This window comes from Balaenoptera acutorostrata, chromosome 19, assembly GCF_949987535.1.
Source record: "Balaenoptera acutorostrata chromosome 19, mBalAcu1.1, whole genome shotgun sequence".
Lineage (NCBI taxonomy): Eukaryota > Metazoa > Chordata > Mammalia > Artiodactyla > Balaenopteridae > Balaenoptera > Balaenoptera acutorostrata.
In genome coordinates, this window is record NC_080082.1 from 55,614,417 (window position 1) to 55,626,842 (window position 12,426).

Genomic DNA, 12,426 nt, shown 5'->3' on the forward strand with positions numbered 1-12,426 from the left:
GTCAAAGACAAAGAGAGAATTTTGAAAGCAACAAGAGAAAAGCAATTCATCATGTACAAGGGGACCCCTATAAGACTCTCAACAGATTTCTCAGCAGATGTCTTGCAGACCAGAGGGAGTGGGATAATATGCTGAGGGAGTTCATCACCACTAGACCTGCCTTACAAGAAATGCTAAAGGAAGTTCTTCAAGTGGAAATGATGCTAAACAGCAACATGAAAGAATATGAAAGTAAAAAGCTCACTGGAAAAGGTAAATGTATAGACAAATACAGAATTCTGTGATATTGTAATGGTGGTGCATAAATCACATTTAATTCTGGAATAGAGATTAAAATACAGAAGTAAAAATAATTATAACTACAAAAATATGTTAGTAGATACACAATATGAAGACATAATTTGTGACATCAATAACATAAAATATGTGTGAGGGGAGAAATAAGTGTTGAGCATTTGTATATGATAGAAGTTAAGTTGTTATCAGCTTAATATAGCTTGTTTTAAGATGTTTTGTTTAAGTCCCATGTTAACCAAAAAGAAAATGCCTATAGAAGGTACACAAAAGAAAATGAGAAAGGAATCAAAGCACATCACCACACACACCAAGAGAAAAAAAAATCAATGAAACAGAAAGGAAGACAGCAAGAAGGGAAAAGAGTGACAAAAAAGCTGTAAGACAAACAGAAAACAATTAACAAATGACAATAATAAGTCCTTCCCTGTTAATTATTACTTTAGATGTAAATGGATTAAACTTCTCCATCAAAAGACAGAATGGCTGAATGAATGAAAAAAAAACAAGATCCAACTACATTCTGTCTACAAGAGACTCACTTCAGATTTAAAGACACACAGAGGCTGAAAGTGAAAGTTTGGAAAAAGACATACCATGCAAATTGTAAGTGAAAGCAAGGGTGGCCATACTTATATTATACAAAATAGACTTTGTCAAAAGTTCGAGCAAGGCATAAAAATACCAAGTGAAAACACCTGAAAGTTTACTACCTTGTTATAATGATTCTTAGTATCTTCTAACACATATACGTGTAAATAACAGAGATGTATGTATGTATTTTACACTTTTAACAGGCATTTTTTTTCACATCACTTACCTATAAGTTTCTCCTCTGCACATACCTTCACAAGCTCTCACACTCCCCTTGTGTAGAGCATTGTTTAAAATCTGGCATACATATCCCATAACTTTCTCCATGTTCATACAGTAATACATACACAAATACACACAGTTGCCTTCAATTTCTATATAAAAAACTTTAAAATTTCATCACAGATAAATTCTTTATAATAAATATATTTTAAAAGTATACATTGTGTAAATACAATCCAGCATAAGAAATAGAATACACAAAATAACTTTGAATCCTTTTGCCAACTTATCTCTTCATCTTCCTGCCTTCTTGTAGCTACCACATTCCTGAATTTTATCATATCCTTTTTTTAAAAAGTTAATTAATTTATTTTTGGCTGCATTGGGTCTTCGTTGCTGCACACGGGCTTTCTCTAGTTGCGGCAAGTGGGGGCTACTCTTCGTTGCAGTGCGCAGGCTTCTCATTGTGGTGGCTTCTCTTGTTGCAGAGCACGGGCTCTAGGCACACAGGCTTCAGTAGTTGTGGCTCGTGGGCTCTAGAACGCAGGCTCAGTAGTTGTGGTGCACAGGCTTAGTTGCTCCGCAGCATGTGGGATCTTCCCGGACCAGGGCTCGAACCTGTGTCCCCTGCATTGGCAGGCGGATTCTTAACCACTGAGCCACCAGGGAAGTCCCCTTGTTTTTTATTATGTACCACTTACACACAAAATATAATTTGTTTTGCCTCTTTTTAAAGTTTTATGAATGGAATTATACTGTATGTATATATCTATAACTCTATCATATTTGTTAAATTCAGTCATTTTCACTGCTGTGCATTATCCCACTGTATAGGTACTCCACACCTAATTAAACATCCTACTTCTGATGGGCATGTTTCATTTCCAGATTTGTCACTGCAATGATATTAGTGAAAGCAATGCTATTGATTTTTTTCTCATGTGTCAGTACTTCTAATGTTGTGCACGTCAAATTATAGTAAAAAGACAACTCTAAACAAGATGCAGCCCATCTATTTCCATGAACAGTACACTGTATTACAGTAAACCAAGTTTATATTCAACCATCAAATGTGGTTCTCCCATTAGTTCACTTTGTGATGGGTTATTAAGAATACCTTCAAATCCAGTAGTTTCATCATTACCCCTCAAAATATCCAATGAAAGGTTTGAGCTTGGAAGAAATGGAAGACGCTGAACCTGCTGCACTGCCTTGAATTCCATTTGTAGTTTTAGTGGAGCAAATAGACCCTGGATGTTTCTCAGTGTGGAAAAGTTCATTTTATCTTGGTCGAGCTGGAATTTTTTTCCTGATAATTCAAGAGGATGACTGGGCAAAAGTTCATTTTTCACACAAGAAAAACCTTTTTGAAGAAGATCATGACTTTCAAAAGGTCCACTTGCTGAAAGTTCAGTAACTGGAATACTGTCCTTTAGCTGAGATCCAAGTCCTCTGGCATTCATCTTCAACTAGCTCTGCAAACAGCCTCTCAGCCTGTTACCCAATGCTATTGATTTTGACGACAGAGAAATTGTTTTAAGGATTTTTAGCTGTGATGAAGCCAACTAGGGTGAAGCAAAAGAGACTTTTGGAAAAAAGGTTAGAAAAGAAAATCCTTTTTTGGCACATATATACAATGGAATATTACTCAGCCATAAAAAGAAATGAGATTGAGTTATTTGTAGTGAGGTGGATGGACCTAGAGTCTGTCATACAGAGTGAAGTAAGTCAGAAAGAGAAAAACAAATACCGTATGCTAATGCACATATATGGAATCTAAAAAAGCGGTACTGATGAACCTAGTGGCAGGGCAGGGATAAAGACACAGACGTAGAGAATGGACTTGAGGACACAGTGGGGGGAAGGGGAAGCTGGGATGAAGTGAGAGAGTAGCATGGACATATGTAAAATGGATGGCTAGTGGGAAGCTGCTGCATAGCACAGGGAGATCAGCTCGGTGCTTTGTGACGACCTAGAGGGGTGGGATAGGGAGGGTGGGAGGGAGGCTCGAGAGGGAGGGGTTATGGGGATATATGTGTCCTTATAGCTGATTGACTTTGTTGTACAACAGAAACTAACACAACATTGTAAAGCAATTATACTCCAATAAAGATATTAAAAAAATCCTTTTTCTTCAGGAACACTTGGGACTTTATTCTGAACTTGTAATAGGAAAGGAATTTTATCTTCTTCCCTAATACTATATCCATTAACTGTTCATCTATTTTTACCTACCATTTCAGATCAGAAAAAAAGTCTGTCAGAAGAAACTACAGCTATTTTGGTTCAGAACTGCCAACTGCAACAGGCCCTGCCTAGGAAATGGAAACCTGGTTTTGTATATTTAGAATATTTTAAAACGCAATGATAACTCTTAAAAATAAAACAAGTAGTTTTCTGATTGACTATAATTATGTAGTCTCAAACAGGTTCCTTGCCTTGTCTGACCTATAAGCTAGGACATCTGATTACCTAATTCTGGGCTCTGCTCTAATCTATCTTCATGTACCCGTGGGAAGTTATTTCTTTAATCCAGGGTTTTCAAAGTTATTTGCTCAAGTTCTCTTAACATCATGAAGACTGGAAGCCTACCTCAGCCACTTCAAGACTGGCTGTTACTTTGATTTCTTCTTTCTTTTTCAGTTATGCTGACTTGCATTCTTTCCCAGAAAACATCTTTGATTCATCATAAAACGTCCAAATCTTTTGGCAGATAAATTGCAAGTCTTTTTTCTGCATATCAAATTTGATTCTCCAAGAAGATGTAATAACACTATTCTATTTTATAGGTAACGAAACTGGATTATTGTCACTCACTATCAAAACACACAGTCACAATTTCCAGGCACATATAGTGGTTGGTAGTCAGATAATCAAACTAACATGCCAAGCTAGATAACACTGTACTGTTTTTCAGTCCCAGCTGGACAGTGTTCCACTTTCACAATTACCATGGTATGCACACAAAAGAAAAGCCTATCAGAAAAAACATCTTACAAATATTGTCATCTTCGGTTACTGACATTAACAGAAATACACAAAGACACAGACCTCCTCAAGTCTCAGTCCTACAGAGACCTTCTCACAGGTCTCCATGGTCACACTATCCATTCACGACCACTTATTGTTGCTTTCCAACAGTAGCATATAACCTCTGATACAAACTGCCTTACACCTAAGGAAACAAAGATTCACATTTGCAGAAACTATCCCATGAAAATAAACAAGTCTACACAGGGTTCCAGACACCGAATCGGACCCACAAGCGCACCCAAAGCAAGACACATTCATCTTTTCAACTGCCAGACCCTGCTCCAGTCTCTCGTGCCCAGGTAAGCTCGTGACCCCACTCAGGGTCATTCTCACGGACCTTACCCAGGATGCCCCCGCTCACTGACGCCTAAGTCCCTGGTCACGCGCCCCTCCCTCTCCCCCCTCCCCCCGCTCTGGACTCCAGAATGCGTTTCTCAGCCTTCGCTGAGAACTTCTTAATTCGCCCACAGCCATGCTAAAGACTACTGAGTCACTAGGCTCGACCAAGACTCGAACTACTCCTTCCAGCTAAGACCAGAGATTCGGGTGGGCTTTGGAAAAGGCGCCTTTGATAGGCGGAGCCGAGTTGCATGCTGGGAGCATTCTGAAGGTCCAGGTTCCCAGCTTCTGGAGATTCGCCTGCCGCGAACTACATTTCCCAGAAGTCTCAGGGCACAGGACCTCTCGGGGCAGGGCGAGATTGCCTGCGGAGAGCGCCTGGAAACGCCGGGCTCCGAGCTTCAGAGGATGTTCCGGCTCTTATTTCCCATGAGCCTCTGGGCCCAAACTAACCTCCGTTTCTGGGTCCCTTTCCGGTGTTTTCGAGATTTTTGGACTCTGCGCGGTGAGTTGGTCGCGTCCGTGGAAGTGATCAGCGCCGGGTGAGGGTGGGAGGGCTCAGCGGACTTCGCCAGAGCCTTGTCGGAGCCAGCAGTGCGTGTGGGGGTGACGCTGGGAGGCGCTCGAGGTGAGAAGGCCCGGGCAGCGGACAGGGCGAGTCGTGTCCGGAGCCTCAAGCCTGTGTGTGAACGAGAGGCTGAGAAGGATGGTGTGTGACAGACGGCGTGACAGGGCCAGGGTGTGTCTCCCTAACGGTGTGTGCGATTGGGAATGTGTGACGGGGTCATGAAGTGCGTGGCCTTGTTTGTAGGTGTGGTTTGCTTGGGCGGGATGCTCTAGGTTCCTTCTAGACTCTCTTAGGGGCTGCCAGAGTTAAGTGACCGCTAGAAAAGAATTCCAGGACTAAGCCCTAGAATGTACGTTTCCAGTAAGAAGGTACAGATCTAGTCTTGGGATGAAAATTTGACATCTGGACGTGTCCTCGTGACAGGTTCCTGGAAAGACACGATTGGGGAGGTCCCACAGGTAGGATTCCTAGAAAAGTCACCTCCTTGGGGGACCAGCTACCTGTTTCAGCTCCACTACAAACAGACCTCTGTCCCCAAGAATTGTTGTCAACTCAACTCCAGTTTCCCTTTGAATTCCGTTTGTGTATGTGTGGATGAAGGCAGATGTGGCCCTGGAGGGTGTTTTGTTTTGTTTTGTTTTTAGTTAGGTTTGTCTGTGTTCCGAGAAATACTGGTGTCTCGTGACTTCTCCCCACCCCCTCCTGCTGCCCCTAACGCCCACCCCCCCCCCCAACCCTAGTTGCTGCTGGGTTTCTAAGAAGGACCCTGAGAAGGACAGAATTGTTGCATATTTAGAAATCAAGGTTCAGGTGAATTTGTGTTTCTTTTTTATTCATGGTTACTTTTGTTTTTAGATCATGACACTATTTGCTTTCCTTGACCAGAAATATCTTGACTATTTGTCAAGACACTTGACTAGTAATGTCTATCTTGGGTCTTCCTTCTGGTGAATGACCCATCATGCTGGTGCCTCCCTCTTCCCAGAGGCTATTGTCCTTTTCCTCAGTCAGTAGCCATCTGTTTATATGGCAAATTGTTCAAATCCTCCAGTACATTTTCCCTTTCTGAGCAATTTTTTTTTTTTGACCCTACCGCGTGGCACGCAGGATCCTAGTTCGCCGACCAGGGATGGAAGCCGCCCCTCCCCCGTGCAGTGGAAGGGCGGAGTCTTAACACTGGACCGCCAGGGAAGTCCCTAAGCGTTCTGATGGTATAGAAGCACACCTCCTCCAGGAGGTGGGCTGGAGGTGGGATGTTAGGGCTTTATTTTAGACTATGATTACTTGAGGAGATTAGCATTTAGGTGGTATCGAATACAAATTAGTTTTTATCTGCTCCACAGTCATGGTTTTCAAAGCAAGGCAAGGTAGGAGGGGATTGATTATTTCAGGTAGTAAATTACAATGTTGTGAGGCTTTCAGGGGTGGGAATGTGATTGAGCTTTGAGCATGGTGTTGCCGAGTCCAAGCTCAAACTGCTTGCCCCAGGACAGGCCGATAAATCGAGAGATGAGTTGTTGGGGCAAGGAATAGCGACTTTATTCAGAAAGCCAGCAGACGGAGAAGACGGTGGGCTCATGTCCCAAAGAAGCATCTGGCCTGAATTAGAATTCAGGCGTCTTTTATACTGAAAGGGGAGGGAGTGAAGCCAGACATTTCCTGGTTCCTGTCAGCCTCTGGAGGGGATGTGTTAATTTTTTCCTCCTTGTAGGCATTCATAGGTGGATCTGGTCAGGATGTTTCCTGTGAGCTAAACAAAGGTATTTTAGCTTAATGCTCATTACCTGGGGGGTTTAGGCAGGGTTCCCAGAGATGGGCCATTATGTATAATTTAAGCTTATAGGCAACATCCCTTTAGTGATTAACTTGTAATAGAACATAAAGGTTCTTCCCTGTTACAGTAGTGGTTTGCAGTTTGTACCCACAAGGGCAGAGACTTTCAGATAATATTTAGGTAGAAATCTGCAGCATTGCTAAACATGAGTTATTTCAGGTCCAATTCTGTGCGGGTTGTGAGAGGTAGTACTGTGCTGTGGTTAAGAGTAAGGCTCTGGATCTAGAGCATCTGGATCCAGCTCTACCTGTTACTTGCTATGTGAGTGTAGATAAACGACTCAGGCTCTCAGTGCCATGTCTACAAAATTGGAACAAAGTAATACCTACCTAATGGAGTTATAATGATGTAAGTTGAGTTCATATGTGTAAAGCTCCATAGAACAGTGCCTGCCCCATGATACAGGCTTAGTAAATATTAAGATTTGCTGTTATGTGGTGATTCTGGATCATTCCACATCAACTTTTTATAGATCAAAATATGAAGAGAAATAAAATGATTGTGGTGGGTGCTTGCGAGTTTGAAAAAGTTACCAGGGGCTCAAATGGTCTAGAACAGGAAATCTTAACCTAAGGTCTTCTTATTCCATTTATAAGCAACCAGGTGATCACAGATCCCTTGAAATAGAGACAGAATTTTTGTAAATATATTTTGTAAATATATTTTGTAAATATTTTTGTAAATTAATTTTCTAAGTGGGCAGAGTGTCTCTAATTTCATGAGATTACTGAGTATGCGTGACCCCAAAAAGATCTGGCTCCATTTGTCTGGAATAAAATTATAATAGCTTGGAAGGAACTTTTACAAATTTAGCATCCAATGACATGGAAACAGTTAAGTAAATGCAGTATACCATTTGATGGAATAATATGCAGCTAATAAACATTATGTTTATAAAGAATCAAAAGAAGGGAAAATGTAAATGATAAAATATCAAGCAATAGTTATAGTTATGAACAAAAGTACTTAAGAATATTATGAGTTATATATGGATCCCATCCAATAAGAGAGAGTTTTGAAAGACATTTTTCAAGGATTGTATCCAAATGTTTTAAATTGACCATTCAATGAAGAATTAGAGAGGTGTAGCCACACTTAAGTATCTACTCTGTACCAAATATTGTTCTGTTTATATGCATATATTTCCTTGCTGTGACTTTGAAGGGGACTTACATAATTCGTGTTCATTCACAGGAGGATCTTGACAGTGAAAGTGTCTCGCTGTAGTGAGGAGCTACAGCTACAAGATGTTGAAGAGCTGGTAGGTGTCATTTGTTTCAGACCCACCGATTTTCAGTGTTGGGCCTGTTTGTTCAGTTTTCCTAATGACTGAATTCCCTGTCACTCAGTTTTTTACATTTGGAAATATCTTTATTTTTCTGATTATGGAGTTAGTGCAGGTTTGTTGCAAAAAATTCAGCAATCCAGGGAATGTATAGAGAAGGAAGTTAAAATTATATCCTGTAGAGTTAATCATCCCTAATATTTTCATGTATTTTTATTCAGTTGCTTAAGGCAGGACAGGATCACTTAAGCACACCTGATCTAAAGCTGCTTTTTCCTTCTGCAGCTCTGGCTTTTCTGGACTCTGTGCTTCACCAGTAGAGGAACCCTATGGAGCATTAATTAGTTCCTGCAATTCTAGAACCATGACTGACGTAAGTTGGTATTTCTCGCTCCTTGAAGTGTTGTGATTTTTAGGTCACGTGAATCTTTTCCTGAATTAACCCTAAAGCTTTCTACTTAACAGAACCCCATCCCTGAACCTGCTTCTCAGTTCCTTCTGTTCCAATAAAGGATGATGCCAAATAGCCCAGCGTCCTCCCTCGGTGCCTTTTCCAATCAGTGCCATCATATTCATTGAGCACATTACTCAACATCTCCTGCGGTTCAGTCTTCCATCAAGAGCAGTGAAAGAATGGAGTCCTTTAAGGGAAATATTTGAGTGTCTGTCAAAGAGTAATGTAAAGAAATACGGAGAACAATCAGCTCGCTTTTATTTGTATACAAGGAAAACCAACAGTAGATTGAGTTCATCTTTCAAAGGCACAAAGAGGGTTCATAGAAGAAGGAAAGAAGAGAGAATGAAAGACTGCAGACATTTGGAAAGCAACAGTTTCCCTCTTTCAAGCTAAGATGCTGATTAGCTCATGTGCTATCTAGAAAAAGATGGCTGAAGTTCCCCCAATAGTTTTTCTTTTTCAGGCTAAGATACAGCTAGCAAAGAAGTCGGTCAGGATACTCTGCCCTTAGCCAGCTGGATGGCCACCCACGAGAACAGTTTCAATAGTCTGTGTATTCTCTGGAAGAGCTTTGGTGTTTAACTGGGACGTATCCATGGCAGGCTGTCTTGGGTCTTGCCTTTTGTTATCACTTCCATCTTTGTTCGGCCAGGGCTGCCCCATTTCCCTTATCAGAATTTCTCATTCCCAAGACAGGTCTGCGGTGTGATGAGTTAGTGATGAGGGTCCCTTTGGACCACACAGGAAAACGTGGAACTTCTTCACAGACCTGAGTTTTCCAGAAAGACAAGATGGAATTTGGGATTTCTTCGTCTTAGCCTCAGTTTGTATGAGATCACATGCTTTGCAAGCTTTTAGGATTAGAGCGGGGAGTGAGTGGTTCTTTCCAGGGACTCCCTTATCAGTAAACACCGGTGTCAAAGTCTGTTTAGTTATTGACCAGGATGTGACATCTGTTCTGTGTCTGATATCCTCTATCAATATCCTCCAACTCAGGAACAAGGAATGTGTTAAGCAAGAGGTGGTTGATGTTACCATGTAAAAAGATGATCCAGATTCTTAAGTACTGGCTGATAATAGACTCCTAGAATTAAGAAAATCTTGGAAGTTTTGTTCAACCTAAATGTGTAATAGTTATTAATCTCATATATCCATATGATGAACTGAATTGCAGCTAATAAAAACATTTTACATATTCGATTCATCATTATAAGAAAAAATGCTGATGATATAATCTCAGCATGGTTCACTTGAGGCTTAATGATAATCCTTAATTTAATTGAAATCATTTTTCTAAAATAAGAGATTTTATAGTACATTTGGAAAAAAAGTTTTCATGTTTATTTGGTATTTCTTAAAGGGAAGAGATGGTGTAGCAGTTCACATTTATAAAGAATTTATGAGACTTCCCTGATGACACACTGGTTAAGAATCTGCCTGCCAATGCAGGGGACATGGGTTCAAGCCCTGGTCCAGGAAGATCCCACATGCCACAGAGCAACTAAGCCCATGCGCCACAACTACTGAGCCTGCACTCTAGAGCCCACGAGCCACAACTGCTGAAGCCCGCACGCCTAGAGTCTGTGCTCCGCAACAGGAGAAGCCACCGCAATGAGAAGCCTGTGCACCACAACGAAGAGTAGCCCCCTCTCACTGCAACTAGAGAAAGCCTGCGCAACAACGAAGACCCAACACAGCCATAAATAAATAAATAAATAAATAAATAAATAAATTTATGAAGCAGGCACTTAGCAGGTTGTATGTATGTATATACACCCGTGAACGCCCCCCATCCCCTTCCCCCAACACTATTTTTATTTAATAGAAGAGAAACAGATTATTTTATGCATTATCAGACAGGTCTGGATAGCTGAGTTACCTCACAGTATCCAGGAAGTTCTTTGTGCTGTAATAGGTTTCTTCTAGAACATGTAGACACTCTGCTTTAGTCATACTAATTTCTTTACTTTTCCCTACCCATACGTCTCACAGGCTTCCAGCCGACTTGATTGTTATATTTTCCTCTTCTTATAGTTTATGCTTCATACTCCTCTTTTTTCCTCTTGGAAATAGTTTCTAAATATCTTTAATTTCACAAGTAATGTGTGGGTTTTTGGTTTTAGGGCTTGGTGACATTCAGGGATGTGGCCGTCGACTTCTCTCAGGAGGAGTGGGAATTCCTGGACCCTGCTCAGAGGGACTTGTACGTGGATGTGATGTTGGAGAACTATAGCAACTTGGTCTCACTAGGTAAGTTCATCTGCCTGAAATAGTTTAGAATCTCCTCTCTGGAACGTCAGCTTTCTGCACTAGGAATTACAGGGCTGTCTTTGAAGAAACCAGGTGAATTTCTCCTCCGTGTTCTCAAAGGAATGTTTTGGTATTTGTTGGCTTAGAAATGGGTTCATTGAGCACCTTGATCATCCCATCCCTCAGTGAGCTTCAACCTTCCTCTGGCCCTTCCTGTAATGGCCTCTCTTCTTTAATGACCAAGGAGCTAGATTTGTATTATGGGGTGTTTATTTCATAACCACTGTCAAAGAAACCAGATTTCATACTGTGTTTAGCTTTAACATTTCTATAGATGATCTGTGTCCTTGCTACTCAAGTGTGGTTCTTTTGTATTAGGAACCATAGAAAGGCCAGAGCAGACTTAGTGAAGGAGAGAATACCAAGAAGTGAGTCAGGGAGCAGGCAGGGCCCAGGTGACAGGCAGCATTGTTGGTTTTGGGGAAGAATGTGGAATGTTCTCTTAGTGGTTAGAAGCCATGATTTGCTTTATGTGGGGTTTTAATTTTTTTATTGTTAAGTATTACACAAATACCTATCATCAGCTTCTTCCGGGGCTTGTTAGAGGAACTTTTTTCTTTTTTTAATTAATTAATTAATTTATTTATTTTTGGCTGCATTGGGTCTTCGTTGCTATGCGTGGGCTTTCTCTAGCTGCATCAAGAGGAGGCTACTCTTCGTTGCGGTGCGCAGGCTTCTCCTTGCAGTGGCTTCTCTTGTTGCGGAGCCCGGGCTCTAGGCGCGCGGGCTTCAGTAGTTGTGGCATGCGGGCTTGGTAGTTGTGGCTTGCGGGCTCTAGAGCGCAGGCTCAGTAGTTGTGGCACACGGGCTTAGTTGCTCCGCAGCATGTGGGATCTTCCTGGACCAGAGATCGAACCCGTGTCCCCTGCACTGGCAGGCGGATTCTTTTTTTTTTTTTTTCATATCTTTATTAGAGTATGATTGCTTTACAACGTTGCATTAGTTTCTGTTATACAACAAAGTGAATCAGCTATAAGTATACATATCCCCTCCCTCTTGAGCCTCCCTCCCATCCTCCCTGTCCCACCCCTCTAGGTCATCACAAAGCACGGAGCTGATCTCCCTGTGCTGTGCGGCTGCTTCCCACTAGCCATCCATTTTACATTTGGTAGTGTGTATATGTCAGTGCTGCTCTCTCACTTCATCCCAGCCCCCACCCTCCTACCCCCTCCCCGGCCCCATGTCCTCAAGTCTGTTCTCTAAGTCTGCGTCTTTATTCGGCAGGTCGATTCTTAACCACTGCACCACCAGGGAAGTCCCCGGGGCTTGTTAGAAATGCAGTTTGTTGAGTCCTACCCCAGAGCTGCAGAACAGAATCTACATTTACACAAGATCCCCAGGTGATTTTTATGCATACTAAAGAATTGCTGCCCTTTGTATATTCTGACCCATGTATGGGGAGTACAGCTAGAAACAGAATCCTGACATACTCTGGCTTTCAAAAGAGCCTCTCTACTTTATGTAGCAGTGAATTGAATGAACAGAAATTC

At 41.7% G+C, this 12,426-nt stretch overlaps 2 protein-coding genes across 10 annotated transcripts in view; one reads left to right on the forward strand and one right to left on the reverse strand.

Annotated features, from left to right (window-relative positions):
• The window catches only part of ZNF283 (zinc finger protein 283), a 105,404-nt gene that overhangs the window by 77,881 nt on the left and 15,097 nt on the right, over window positions 1–12,426 (forward strand). For 3 of the 9 annotated variants that reach the window (XM_057534611.1, XM_057534609.1, XM_057534612.1), the window contains 4 exons: window positions 3,354–4,442; window positions 8,079–8,145; window positions 8,455–8,542; window positions 10,750–10,876. In XM_057534611.1, the coding sequence (XP_057390594.1) occupies window positions 8,132–8,145; window positions 8,455–8,542; window positions 10,750–10,876 (229 nt within the window). In that variant the 5' untranslated portion in view covers window positions 3,354–4,442; window positions 8,079–8,131. Of the gene's footprint in view, window positions 1–3,353; window positions 4,443–4,919; window positions 4,988–5,013; window positions 5,111–5,164; window positions 5,238–6,755; window positions 6,811–7,187; window positions 7,233–8,078; window positions 8,146–8,454; window positions 8,543–10,749; window positions 10,877–12,426 lie in introns of those variants that run through there. The other 6 variants (XM_057534610.1, XM_007168080.2, XM_057534613.1 and 3 more) reach the window with 6 other exon arrangements.
• On the reverse strand, window positions 2,086–2,573 carry LOC103019060 (proteasome maturation protein-like). The gene has a single exon (XM_057534623.1). It carries the CDS (start codon window positions 2,571–2,573, stop codon window positions 2,148–2,150), a length of 426 nt encoding a protein of 141 aa, XP_057390606.1. The 3' UTR covers window positions 2,086–2,147.

What these genes read in the sequence shown, in the direction of transcription:
- LOC103019060 (XM_057534623.1), bottom strand. Translation starts at nt 2,573, where the DNA reads ATGAATGCCAGAGGACTTGGATCTCAGCTAAAGGACAGTATTCCAGTT.